General features: G+C 34.2%; 1 protein-coding gene across 1 annotated transcript in view; it reads right to left on the bottom strand.

Moving 5' to 3' along the window:
* Positions 1–12,737, bottom strand: part of LOC132720520 (uncharacterized) — a 30,577-nt gene extending 17,840 nt beyond the window's left edge. The window contains exons 1-6 of the mRNA XM_060704674.1: positions 12,585–12,737; positions 9,895–9,968; positions 5,834–5,895; positions 3,740–3,897; positions 2,904–3,008; positions 101–1,663 (exon numbers count right to left, since the gene is read on the bottom strand). Of these exons, the coding sequence (XP_060560657.1) occupies positions 101–1,663; positions 2,904–3,008; positions 3,740–3,897; positions 5,834–5,895; positions 9,895–9,948 (1,942 nt within the window). The 5' untranslated portion in view covers positions 9,949–9,968; positions 12,585–12,737. The remainder of the gene's footprint in view (positions 1–100; positions 1,664–2,903; positions 3,009–3,739; positions 3,898–5,833; positions 5,896–9,894; positions 9,969–12,584) is intronic.
* Positions 12,738–14,108: the final 1,371 nt, after the last annotated feature.

Genomic DNA, 14,108 nt, shown 5'->3' with positions numbered 1-14,108 from the left:
TTGTCAGTCTCAGAGTCTCAAAATGTGGATTATAGTCAAGTGTTTAAAGAATAAATAAAAACTTTCTTAAAAATAATGGTATATATAATATTGTACTTACTTGAAACTTTTGTACATTCTTTGAGCTCTTTCAACAAATAACGTAGTTTTCTAACACCTATATCCCCTGCTGCAATAGTCTGTGCATGCCGTGCACTTTGATAACAGGAGGCATTAGTTCCAACTTGTGATGTCATTTGAGATACTGACTGCGGTGCCTGTTGTCCTACAACTGAAGACAATATGCTACCTGATTGGACAGTATTCCCAATGTCATTTGTAACAGGCATGCTCATTGGTTGATTTGTGCCAGGAATCACGGGAAGGCCTGGAACATAGCCAATCACATTTTGTGTATTTGAATTATCTGGAATAAAAACAATTTTGCCTCCATAGCTACTTGTACTACTACTATTACCACTGTTATTAGTGTTTCTTGGTGTAGAGGTGGCCACCACCTCAGAGAGATTTTGAGAATCATTCTTTAATCCTACTCTAAAAGTACCGTCTTTTGTGGACTGAGAATTATTGTCAGATGGTTTAGAATTTTGTGCAGGCATGTCTCTCTCGGGGACCTCATCAAGTGAACCCTGACCTTTTGTTGTTGACCCACTTTTGTCTGATTTACTGTCATTCCCACTTGAACTTTGATCTGAACTCTTTTTTAAATGAAGTTGAAAAAGGCCATTTTGCTTTTCAAATACTACTTTGCCATCAGTATTTGTTCTAGCTACATGACCGTCTGCTTCAGATTGCCGAACTAACACATTATATTCCGTCCCTTTACTTTCTTCTGAGTAATCTGTCCTTCCTGACAACAGAATTTCTTGATCGCCTCCGTCTTTCAAGGTACTGTTCTGCGAAGAAGGCTGACCATTGTCCATGTTCTGAATATGACTTTGAGCTTGTGCTGGGTTGTTTTGAATCCAACCTTGAGGGGGCAACATTTCTCTAGAATCACCACCACTTAAATATGGCTGAAATGCTGTCAAACTACTGTCTTGCTGTTCTTCAATATGCATGTCCGAGTCCTGATACAAGCTTGAACCCGGCACGACAGGTCTGAAAACAGAGTCTGCAGCTGGTAAGCTAAAACCAAGACTTCCAGTGCCAACAAAGCCGTCAGAGGGTCTTCCAACCACATTCTCTGACACACTTTCAGTATTTTCTATTATATTTTGCCTTGAGTTATAGGAATTTTCGTCAGCAAATTCCTCACCATTGTGCCCTGATTCAATTTGTGTATCTTTTACACTCGCACCCTGAAATGCTTTGAATTTTTCTAACTCTGCTCTCGCTGCAGCTTCTTGAAGCTCCGTAAATTTGTTGAATTCAATTCGCTTGTATATATCTACCATGTCGGCCATGTTTTGCAGGTGATTGAAACTCGGAGGTACCGATGACACCGCAGATACGTCTTTCTCTGGAACATCTTGAGAAACAAAATCAGTTCCTCTTGGTAGCTTGCTCGCTGAAAGATCAGCTAAATGCTTTTCTGGGTCTGGTGTGGATGAAGTCAGACGAGTATTAAAAATAGGGTTATTGGCATAATCTTGGGACTGTAGCTGGCGAAGAAATAAGGACGTACCATACGGGTATGTTGTTCCATAAATACTGCTAAATCCTGTAAGGGAAAAAAAATGTTGTTAATTTTCTATTACCATAGTTATTAATAAACAAGTTAAAGCTATTATCTCCAGTCATAGAAAGTATTTTTACTGTATTTATTTCTATTTTACAGTTGAAATAGTAAAAAATATGTAGCCAACTGCAAACTCTCAAAATTCTTTTTAATATACCAACGTTTTCACTGAACAGCCTTCTTCAGAGTACATAAAAAAATAATAAACAGGAAATTATGTCAGCGTCACATGACGTCAATAGAGATGGCGTCAAAACGTAACAAAGAGTTTGGCGTAATAATCATAGACTTGATTAATTTGATGCATTATACAAGTAAAGAAAGCATTTAAAGTGCAAATATTAAGTTAAAACACCAGTAAAAAATTTAATAATTGACCGATATAAGAGAAAAGCATTAAAACAAAACTTTGGAATTTCGTTCCATTTTGGTGATAAAGTATTAAAGTGATTTATCCAGGAAGTCACAATCATAACAGCTCAACTTTTTTATACGCAACAGATGAGCTATAAATGTGTAAATAGTTCAGGAAATGTAATCCAATATACAAGTGACACTTTACATTTTTTATGCAAATTACAGTAAAAATTAATATGTCTATCACCAGTTTTCTGCACTGTTACTAACAGAATATAGGGTCATTTTGGCATATTTTACATGTAAAAGCTATGTAATTTTAGTAAATGGATAGTATGTGCCTACAGGCGAGATTAAATCACTTCAGCTGTACAACTGACAATGAAATAGAAATTTTTATGAATAAATCTTTTATTTCAAACTACCATAAATACTAACATGAATATAAAGACATACAATGTATAGGTAATATTGACACTCCTTGCAAATGTAAGTAACCTTTAGCCTTTGGTCTGTCAATGTTAACAGATCCTACTTATGCTTAAAGTGCAGACCAAGATCACCTTGCAAATTCCTGCAATCTGATCATGGTCTGCACTGTCTGCCATCAACACAATACTTTATATGAAACTTACCGTAAATGATAAATGATTTCATCCAGAATAGAAGACGAACAAGGTTAATAAACCGAAATGGAACTAGTACTTCTTACTTTTCTGCAATTGAGGTTTCTTTGACAAGAAAACAAGACCGGGCTATTATCCAAATAGTGGAACGAATAAAAAATAAACACATGTTATCAGTTAATATTTTTATTAACCATTTTTATTTTTATTGTTATCATGAAATATTTTTTCCAATATACCTGGTATTATATCAGTCCGATGGGGATTTTCATTCAATGGTTTTGGTAATGGAGATTTGTCTTTCTTCTTCTTTTTTCCTTTCGGTTTCTGCTGCTTGTCTGCTTCTAAATTATATCAAGGTAGAAAAAAATCAGAACAAGTATCTATTTCAAAGAAAAATAAAACTCAGAAACTGATATCAATCTAAAAGAAAACTATAACTTAGTAACAGATATCGACTTCAAAGAGAACTAAAACTTGGTAAAAAGTATCAACTTCAACAAAAATTATAACTCGGAAACTCAGTCATGCAGTCACAGATATTGAATTCAAAGAAAACCAAAAACTAAGCAAAACATATCAACTTCAAATCAAAGTAAAAAGATTTCAAAGAAAATAAAATTCAATATAACAGATATCGGCTTTAAAACAACTACCGGTTAAACTAAGTAACAAATATCAACTTCAATGAAAACTAAAACTCAATATAAGACACTTATGTGTAACATCACCAAAACTTATAAATTCACACTAAACATATACCATGCAGGTTGGCATGTCTAATTCTATATGGACATTTTTCTAAGCAGTGATGACATAATATGGTCCGAAAAATAATCAAGCAAAGCGCATTTATTTTATGAACAAGGTACATCATATTTGTATGTACAAGAATATGTTTTTTATTGAAATCATTTTAAAAAACACATAAAAGTGAATTATAGACAAGTAATTATAAGTACATGTAATTATCAATATATTGGTGTATCATCGATATTTTTCATCTGATATCAATTCATCGTCAATATGCTTTGCGCTAAATCAACGACAGCTTTAATTAAATTTAATCATATACCTTGCTGATTGTGCTTAATCTGTGTAAGTAACTTCTCGCACAGTTCCATATCGTTTAATGCTAGCGACACCTGATCTTCATTGTCACTCGAGTACAGACTATAACCTGCATCTGGTCTTGGTGGCGGCTTCAATGACTTTTTCACCTCACTCTTTGTCCTAAAAATAGAACATTTTATTTGCATAAAAAATAAATCATACTGGAATTGCAGAAATTTTTCACCTTCAAAGGACAAGTATATCTGAAAATAGAAAGTTTTAATTCTAGAAAAAATGAAAACAGATGTGATAAACTGGTGTTAAGAAACTTTCAAGTCAAACTTTTGCCCATAAATAAATAAATTGCAGCTAAATTTTACAACAAAACAAGTTTGATGTCTTGTGGTTGGAATAACCATAGCAACCAACCTGTCACATAGGTAAAATTAATTTTCTTGTTTGTTTTTTTCCCCAGAAAATCTCTAAAGACACTGAACTTGTAAATCACCTAATTTCCGATACATTAATTGTTTTTTCCTAAATCATAACTTCTATCTGGCCAATATCATCAGCATGAAAGGAGAAATCTAATTATAAACACAGAGTTACAAACATGCTATATGGAGATCAAGTAATGAGGTGTAAAGGATAGTCGTTAACCAGCTAATATCATACTGAAAAGGATAGTCTTTAATTTTCCATTTCTTGGGTAATTACACACGAACATTTTTATTTTAACCCTTTACCCCATATATACGCGAAACAACGCACTTTCGACCCCCCCCCCCCTTTTTAGGCCTCAAAGAGTGAAAAAATGTCCTATTTGGGCCCCAAACACATGTTTTCGTTTGAGAAATGTTGCTAAAAAAATTGAGCACTTTTTCGGCGCCGCCCCCATCCAAAAGATACATCAGGGGGTTGCCAGAAGGGGGATGTGCCCCCTTCTGTTAGGGGGGTTTGAAGGGGGTCGGAGTCCCCCTCATCGCCAAGAAAATTTTGGACTTGTGAGAGGCTAAAATGACCCCAGGTCGATCATAATGTAACGTGTAACCAACGCTGAAAAGCCTTCGACTCTATCTCAATCCCTTGAGAAGTTGCAGCACTTTGAAATAAATTTTGATGGAAAAAATCGAGGCAAAATAGTGATTTTTGGCAATTTTGAGATGTCCCCTCGTTGCCATGGTAACAGGAAATTTAAGACTGAGCATGTTGTTACAAAGGCAATGGTCCAGTCAACATTTGTGCCAAGTTTGATTAGTATTGAAGCATTTTTCATAGTTTCATAGCAGTTTGAACTTGTAACAGGAGGCTTTTCAGTGAAAACGGCCATTTTCCACAATATGCTCATGGGGGAAAGGGTTAAAAGCAGCACAAAAGAAATTTTCATATTATATTAATTATAACATCAGACACAATAATGGCCCTGCCGTTTCACTTTTTCACTAGATGATAATGACAGATCACAAGTTCAATTTTTTCTCCTGCACCTTTTGCACAATTTATTTTGTTCATTTTTTTCTTTTTATTTTGGTTGGGTGTGAAGCCACAAAAACTGCCCCTCCTTGCACCTCAAAATTTAAACCATTAATACCACTAAATAAGACGGATCAGATTTTAAAGCAGCATGCCTCCAGATTCATGCTTACCGGTATATTTCATGAAAATTTTGAAAATGTAACTATTAAAAGAGTAAAATATTTTTAGTGAACCAAGAAAGTAATTTACACACTGCAAACATAACTTTCAATCCATTTAGTACATTTAGTACCAAATAATGTCAACATAATATACAAGAAAAGCCTTTCAAAATGCTTTATACTATTGCAGTCCAAATATGGTGATAAATACTGCAAAAAATGAGTCATTCTTTGCATGTAATAATTAAATTATTACTTTAATTGTAAATATTTCTACTTTTCTTAAAATAATATGATATTATATTTTTTATTTTTAAGGTAGATTTTTTTTATTGTTTTTGCTAATCTGGAAGCATGCAGCTTTAGAAGAGTTAACAACTTCCCATGTGATGGTGCTTTATACCTAGCTCACTAAATAACAAGTTTTGTAATTCACCTTGAATGTAAAAATTAACTTTGAATCTATAAATAAACCATACTTTTTTCCCTGTGGAGCTTTGACACCAGTCTTTACACTAACTGTTTTTGGTTTATTGAGCGTCTGAAAAAAAAAAATTAAATATAATTTTTTATACTCTAGTGCCAATGATTCTGAAATGTAATGGAAATAAGGAAATCATTACTTGTGTAAATTAAATTTTTGATTTAAAAATGATTTACAATTAAAATCGGAATTTTAATATGATATTTTTAAAAAAAATGTATTCAATTACAAAATGTATGTCACTAAAATCCATGTATAAAATTTATATTACTTACATGTATTGTACAAATTATATCACATTCTTATAGAATATATGATATAACAAGATATGTTTGTAAAACATGTATGCCCCCTATCAGCAGCCAATTAGTCATGTGATAAGGTTATTATGCATGACGTCTGACCCAGTGATCAAACAATTAATAAGGGTTATAAAGTATCTACTGGTCATGACCTTGACCTTTGACCCCTTGACCCAAAACTCAATAGGGGTCATCTGCTGGTCACGACCAATCATCATACAAAGTTTGAAGTTCCTAGGCCTAGGCGTTTTTAGTAAATTGATCAGAAACCGTTTTTACCTACAAGGTCAATGTGACCTTGACCTTTGACCCCTTGACCCCAAAATCAATAGGGGTCATCTGCTGGTCATGACCAATCACCATGCCAAGTTTGAAGTTCTTAGGCCTAAGGGTTCTCTTATTATTGATCGGAAACCGTTTTAACATACAAGGTCAATGTGACCTTGACCTTTGACCCCAAAATCAATAGGGGTCATCTGCTGGTCATGACCAATCACCATGCCAAGTTTGAAGTTCTTAGGCCTAAGGGTTCTCTTATTATTGATCGGAAACCGTTTTAACATACAAGGTCAATGTGACCTTGACCTTTGACCCCAAAATCAATAGGGGTCATCTGCTGGTCATGACCAATCACCATGCCAAGTTTGAAGTTTCTAGGCCGAAGCGTTCTTTAGTTATTGATCAGAAACCGTTTTTACTTACAAGGTCATTGTGACCTTGACCTTTGACCCCTTGATCCCAAAATCAATAGGAGTAATCTGCTGGTCATGACAAATCACCATACCAAGTTTGAAGTTCCTAGGCCTTAGCTTTCTTGAGTTATTGATCAGAAACCGTTTTTACTTAAAAGGTCAATGTGACCTTGACCTTTGACCCCTTCACCTAAAACTCAATAGGGGTCATCTGCTGGTCATGACCAATCATCACACAAAGTTTGAAGTTCCTAGGCCTAAGCGTTTTTAGTTAATTGATCGGAAACCGTTTTTACCTACAAGGTCAATGTGACCTTGACCTTTGACCCCTTGACCCCAAAATCAATAGGTCATCTGCTGGTCATGACCAATCACCATACCAAGTTTGAAGTTCCTAGGCATAAGGGTTCTTAAGTTATTGATCCGAAAGCATTTTTACCTACAAGGTCAATGTGACCTTGACCTTTGACCCCTAGACCCCAAAATCAATAGGGGTCATCTACTGATCATGACCAATCACCATACCAAGTTTGAAGTTCCTAGGCCTTAAGGTTCTTTAGTTATTGATCGGAAACCGTTTTTACCTACAAGGTCAATGTGACCTTGACCTTTGACCCCTTGACCCCAAAATCAATAGGGGTCATCTACTGATCATGACCAATCACCATACCAAGTTTAATGTTCCTAAGCCTTAAGGTTCTTTAGGTATTGATCGGAAACCGTTTTTACCTACAAGGTCAATGTGACCTTGACCTTTGACCCCTTGACCCCAAAATCAATAGGGGTCATCTACTGATCATGACCAATCACCATACCAAGTTTGAAGTTCCTAGGCCTTAAGGTTCTTTAGTTATTGATCGGAAACCGTTTTTGCTTTTAAGGTCAATGTGACCTTGACCTTTGACCCCTTGACCCCAAAATCAATAGGGGTCATCTACTGGTCATGACCAATCACCATACCAAGTTTGAAGTTCCTAGGCCTTAAGGTTCTTTAGTTATTGATCGGAAACTGTTTTTGCTTTCAAGGTCAATGTGACCTTGACCTTTGACCCCTTGACTCCAAAATCAATAGGGGTCATCTACTGGTCATGACCAATCACCATACCAAGTTTGAAGTTCCTAGGCCTTAAGGTTCTTTAGTTATTGATCGGAAACCGTTTTTGCTTTCAAGGTCAATGTGACCTTGACCTTTGACCCCTTGACCCCAAAATCAATAGGGGTCATCTACTGGTCATGACCAATCACCATACCAAGTTTGAAGTTCCTAGGCCTAAGGGTTCTTTAGTTATCACTCGGAAACCATTTGGTCTACGGACCGACGGACCGACGGACCGACAGACCGACGGACCGACGGACCGACAAGTGCAAAGCAATATACCCCCTTTTTTTCAAAATGGGGGCATAATTATTAAAGGGATGCTTCAAGGAATATGAACAAGTAGAAGGAGTTATATGTACAGAGGTTGAGCTACATATATATACAGAGTTATGTCCCAAAAAAAAAAAACAACATACACACCGCATTTTCTTATTAACCTTTTACCCCATGAGCATATTGCGAAAAATGGCCGTTTTCATTGAAAAGCCTCCTGTAACAAGTTCAAACTGCTATGAATTTATGAAAAATGCTTCAATACTGATGAAACTTGGCACAAATGTTGACTACACCATAGCCTTTGTAACAGCATGCTCAATCCTAAATTTCCTGTTACCATGGCAACGGGGGGATGTCTTAAAATTGCCAAAAATCACTTGTTTGCATTGTTTTTTCCATCAAAACTGATTTCAAAGTGCTGCAACTTCTCAATGAATTGAGATAGAGTAAAAGGCTTTTGAGCGTCGGTTACTAGTTACCCTAAGATCGAGCTGAGGCCATTTTTAGCCTGTCACATGTCCAAAGTTTTCTTGGCGATGAGGGGGGACTCCGCCCCCCTTCAAACCCCCCCAAAACAGAAGGGGGCAAATCCCCCTTCTGGCAACCCCCTAATGTAACATTTGGATGGGGGATGGTGCCGAAAAAGTGATCACTTTTTTTTACAACATTTCTCAAAAAAAAAAACAGTGTTTGGGGCCTTAATAGGTCATTTTTTCACTGTATGAGGCCTCAAAAAGGGGGGGGGGGCAAAAAGCCGTCGAAACACGCTTATATGAGAGAAAAGGTTAAAAGACACATTGAATTACGGAACCACTCTAAATATATTTCCTAGAACTAACCAGAATTTATGTCAATATTAAAGCAAAAATATGGACTGATTACAGCCGCTGTAGAGACCATCCTACATGACTGTATGACTCTCAAGTTCAGAGCCTGCAACTTAAACTTCTTCAGCTGTTAAGCAGAAATATGGACTGGTTTTCAGCCTCTGTGGAGACATTTAACCTATGACCATCAAGTTCAAAGCCCGCCGTATTTCCTTAGATTTAAAAACTTTAACTGATATCAAGTTATATCAACCTTTAGTTATCGTCAGTTTTCCTAGGTATATATCCCTTACATAATATGTACATTACCTATCCTCAGTTACCAACAGTATATATTTCATACATTCTACTTTATCCAGATAATACATAGTATGTACGGAATATATACCGTGGGTAACCAACGATGACCTTTAGCCTGGTGCTCAGATGTGAAGTGATAAGCAAGGGCTGTCAATTTATGAATTTTCTCTGCAAGTGAAAAACAACATGAAAATCCCCCCTCCTACAGGTGGAGGTACAATTCTCCCTAAAGACCAGAGAAAGAGCCCTCACAAGTGAAGAGCTAGGTTTAAAGCTAGGACAGCCTACACACCCATACAGTCTGATCATGGCTGCTTTATACTGTAGGCTGACTTACTAAATCATAAAATGTTCACCTTGATATCCCCAAATTGGTAATGATATTACAGATAGGTAATGTACATATTATGTACAGAATAATGGTAATTGGTTCCAACAAATGGAAGGTGGAAAAGTCCATTACAAAAATCAGCAGATTTAGAGTAAAGTCAGAATGGAAAAAGTCTTAATCACATCTGACATATTTATAGAGAATTAGACATTATAATTATATTGCCTACCTTAGCTTTAGTACCAGCTGGTACTTGCTTTTTCGGAGCTGGTTTTGCAAACATCTTTTCTTTGGAATCGTTTACTGAAATAAATGATTCAGATAAATGCATTAAATGAAATATAAATCCTTTCTGTAACTAAAATTGAAAGATGATTTGGGCCTTAAAATAAGTGTTGAATTACGAAGTATTACGCTCCTGTAAATTTACAACAGGGATCGAAAGAAATTACTGTAGTGAGATATTAAATTCGTAAATTATTTACGAGGAAGAACAAAAAATTATCTTTACATTGTACATCGAGATGACAATGAAATTGTATAATAATGTAAGATTACCATTGCTGCACTATCATATTATGCAAGATTGCAAAAAAAAAAAAAAAAAAAAAAAAAAAACTACATAGAACCACGGATTTATATTACAAGGATCGGACACTTTCGTTTAGCTTAAAGTCTCGTCGCGCGCATGCGCGAAATCAGATAAAGGTGGACAGAATGAGATGGCGGAACGCGCGGGGTGCTAAATATGACTATGATTTTCACAAGAGTATGTGGTGTAAATGCAGCTTTATGAAAAATTATACACATATGAATGTATTGATACAGTATTATTTTGTGCAGCTAAAGTATTAATATATGAAAATTTGCCGATAGAACGCTGCAACGCTTAGTTAAAAAAGTACCTCATTTAAAAAATATTCGCCTATTGTTTAGGCATACTCTCTACACTTTGACGCCCTTTTACTTCAAGCACAAATTATTACCGCGATTCAGATTAAGATAATTATTTTTTACATGGTTTAATGGTGGCATTGCAAAAAAATGTTTTCTTGATTGCTAAAAAAACTTTTAAAGAAATTCATGTTTGAATTTTGTCTTTATTTCTGTGAATTATTTCCAAATGATTTGTACTTTTTTTATTTGATTACCTGTATATTAGTATAAATATAGTAAATATTCTACCAATTAGTGTATTTAATATATTTTCAGATCATTCTAGACAAGCGTTCATATATAGATGAATTCATTAGATTGGCAAGGAAGAAATATTCATTGGCATACAGAACAGCTGTTTTATAATATAATTTTTTATTTTGAAACAGATTTTTTCATAGTTATCCTTCACAATTCACGTCAATGATTTATTTGTCACATGTTTATTTTCATTATTTTTCAAAGAAAGGACTTTACAAATTTAGTTGTATATTTTCAATTTCATTTATAAATGTTAATAAAGAAAAAAGATTTGCATTGTATTTATATATATCCTCTTCAGAATCATTTTCTTACCACACATACCATGGACTGTAGTTAAAGACTGCTCACATACAAAACATACATTCAAATTCTATCTGTTTTTGAAGATTGAGTGTTACAATTATCACATGTTACCGGGTAATGAAAGTTTGAAAATAAAGTTTTTCAATTATCACTTGTTATCTGGTAATTATCTCCCTTCAAAAGTGATTAAACTTGAAAGAAATTTAAGCGATGTGTAAAAAAAATAATCAAAAGTTACTTTTATTTCGCAAAATACTGACTCAAACTGTAAAGATTTTTATTGTTTTTCTAGCATTACATTAAAAAATATGAGAAATATCTTTCTACAGGCATTCAAATAAAAAGAATAATTAAAATATATGGATTAAAATATACGACTGACATTAAAAAGGCCGGAATCGAGACAGCCACACGAGAGTACTTTACTGTTACGATGATTGTCTACTTCACTGCACCGACATTTGAAAAAAGATTTACAAAAAATAATAATGATATAAATGATGAATGAAATTTAAATATTCTATGAAATTGGCAAAATTGACAATCTCGGCAATATTTTGTACTAAAAAAAATGAATAAATTTTCTTCACGTGTTGAGCGAATTGTAAAGCCCGCAATACATTACCCGTAAAACGATTGTGCGTTAATAAATTTTACTACATAACCCAATAAATCTTAAATATTGCATATTTGATCATCTGTGAATAACTTACATCGGCTTCTTTTTTTATTTTGAAATTGAATTTATTATGTTACCGTAATAATAGATTTCAAATACCCGCTTTTTATATAAAAATGTAAATTTACCGCAGATTTTGTCAAGTTAAGTTTTTAATCGTCGTTGCGGACAGATAAACCGTACCTTAAAAAAATAAATTAGATATTTGAATTAAACAAGTCTTTTTCTTGAAAATAAACTTTAAATTTCCAAAATCGGATAATAAATGGAAAGCTGTATGGTATTTTGTAAAGTAGGTATCCGTTGTGAACGGGCATTTACGCTTAGCGCCGGTAAATTATCGATCGATGTACCTTTATTGGGTGCACGACAAGATATTTAAGCATTTATATAGGGTTAACTGGGAGTGTCCAATCCCTGTAATATAAATCCGTGATAGGACCAAGCTTGTGTTAAGATTGTAAGTATAAACTAGGAGTATGAATTTTGTAGATCTACAACTTTTCTTGACTTGGATAATGAAGAAACGCACGAATAAATAAACAATGAATCATCTACAATATGTCAAAACCAGCAGAAGTTAAGCTTATCAATACCTTGAAGAAAAACTTTGTGTAATCAGCTTCAAAACAATAACAGAATAAGAAATCATGTCTAAACTTGCAAATAATTTATTGCATACATCCTGATTGCTATACTTTTCCGATAATTTGAAAGATTTTCTTCTATGCCATTACCTTAACTTTAACCTTTGCGCCAACAATTTCTAAGAATTGGCAAAGGAAGCAAATATTACACACAATATATCTCTATCAACCAGTTAAATTTGGAACCATTTTTAATAAAATTCAACTTCCGGTAATGTTTATTTACGTTTCCGGTTTCTGTTTAAAAATTCCGGTGTAGCGTGAGATTCGTCAGACCCGTGAAAAATGTAAGATCTTACGAATCTCACGGGAGGGTCGTGAAAAATGTCAGACGTGAGAAACGTAAGACTATTTTAGTGGAGAACATTTCCTACTGCAATTAAATTAAATACTGTCAATATTCCATTGCATCAATAAAGTAATGGTTAAAGCGAAGGAGTTTGACTGTTTTTACGAGTAAATAATAACAATTTTAATCAATGTTTCGGCTTTAAAATAGCCGCTCGGATGTTCATGATTTTCTACAAATTAATTTGGGTTTTTATATTTTGCATAGATCTACTATGAAGTAAATATGAAGTAACTAATGGACCACTCCTTATGTTTTTAAAATAAAAAACATACAGTAAGTGAATGTTGCTGTCCATCTATTTGAGTGAATTACACAAAAATGCCGAGCATCTTGTTCGGCCCTAAATGAACTCGACCGAGTCGGATCATCTCGTCCACGATCTGCATCCGTTCAAATAATCCTTATGATCTGTTAAGAAATTATCAACAGGACGTTTTGTGATAAATAATAACACCAGCGGGTATTAATTAATTTTTACATAGGGTAATACTTGAACCAGGCTGGTGCTTTTAAAACCTATAGATACCACACTGTGACAGACCCAGCAGTGTTGGGATAGTGTAAAAAGGTAATTCTAAAAAAAAAAAATATACTGTATATATAATATATAGACTTTATTATATATACAGTATATATATTTTTTTTTTAGAATTACTTTTATACACTATCCCAACACTGGGCTGTGTCCCTGTGATAGATACCTTTTATCAAAGACACTTGGGGTGCCTTTAAAATCCAAATAAGATATATCTTTGTCAATCCCAGCACATGTACAGTACATACTGTACATACATACTCAGTACTACTGATCATATATGTAAAAAAAAATAATATAAGCCGTTTTGAAAAAAAAATCATATTTCAAGGTCTAAAATAATACTCACACACGAGCCCCACATCCCAAGTGTCTGTGCCTTTTAACTGCACTGTGCTGTCCTATAAACTTACATGCTAGAAGATCTTTGCGTTTTAGCAGAGGAAGGAATCTACACATTCTTTCAAGCATCACCTGGTGGCAGAAATACACTATTTGCAGAAATCTACACATTCTTTTGGCAAGTTTCAAACACAATTCATAGTTAGGGTGCCCTTCAACCTTTTATATTTTATAATAATTGTATTACCCAAAAAACAATGTTTTCAATCATAAACATGGAATCTTTAGACTTGTAATCAAGTTTTCATTTTTCAGTTTCATTCAGTCATCAAGTTTTTTATTTTTAAAATTAACATATTTATTTTCTTTTGGGCCTTTGGTTTTA

The sequence above is a fragment of the Ruditapes philippinarum genome, unplaced genomic scaffold (genome assembly GCF_026571515.1).
Source record: "Ruditapes philippinarum isolate M1 unplaced genomic scaffold, ASM2657151v2 ctg1183_1_1_1_1, whole genome shotgun sequence".
NCBI lineage: Eukaryota > Metazoa > Mollusca > Bivalvia > Venerida > Veneridae > Ruditapes > Ruditapes philippinarum.
The sequence above is the reverse complement of the archived record's forward strand: the minus strand, read 5'-3'. Positions and strand labels throughout refer to the sequence as shown.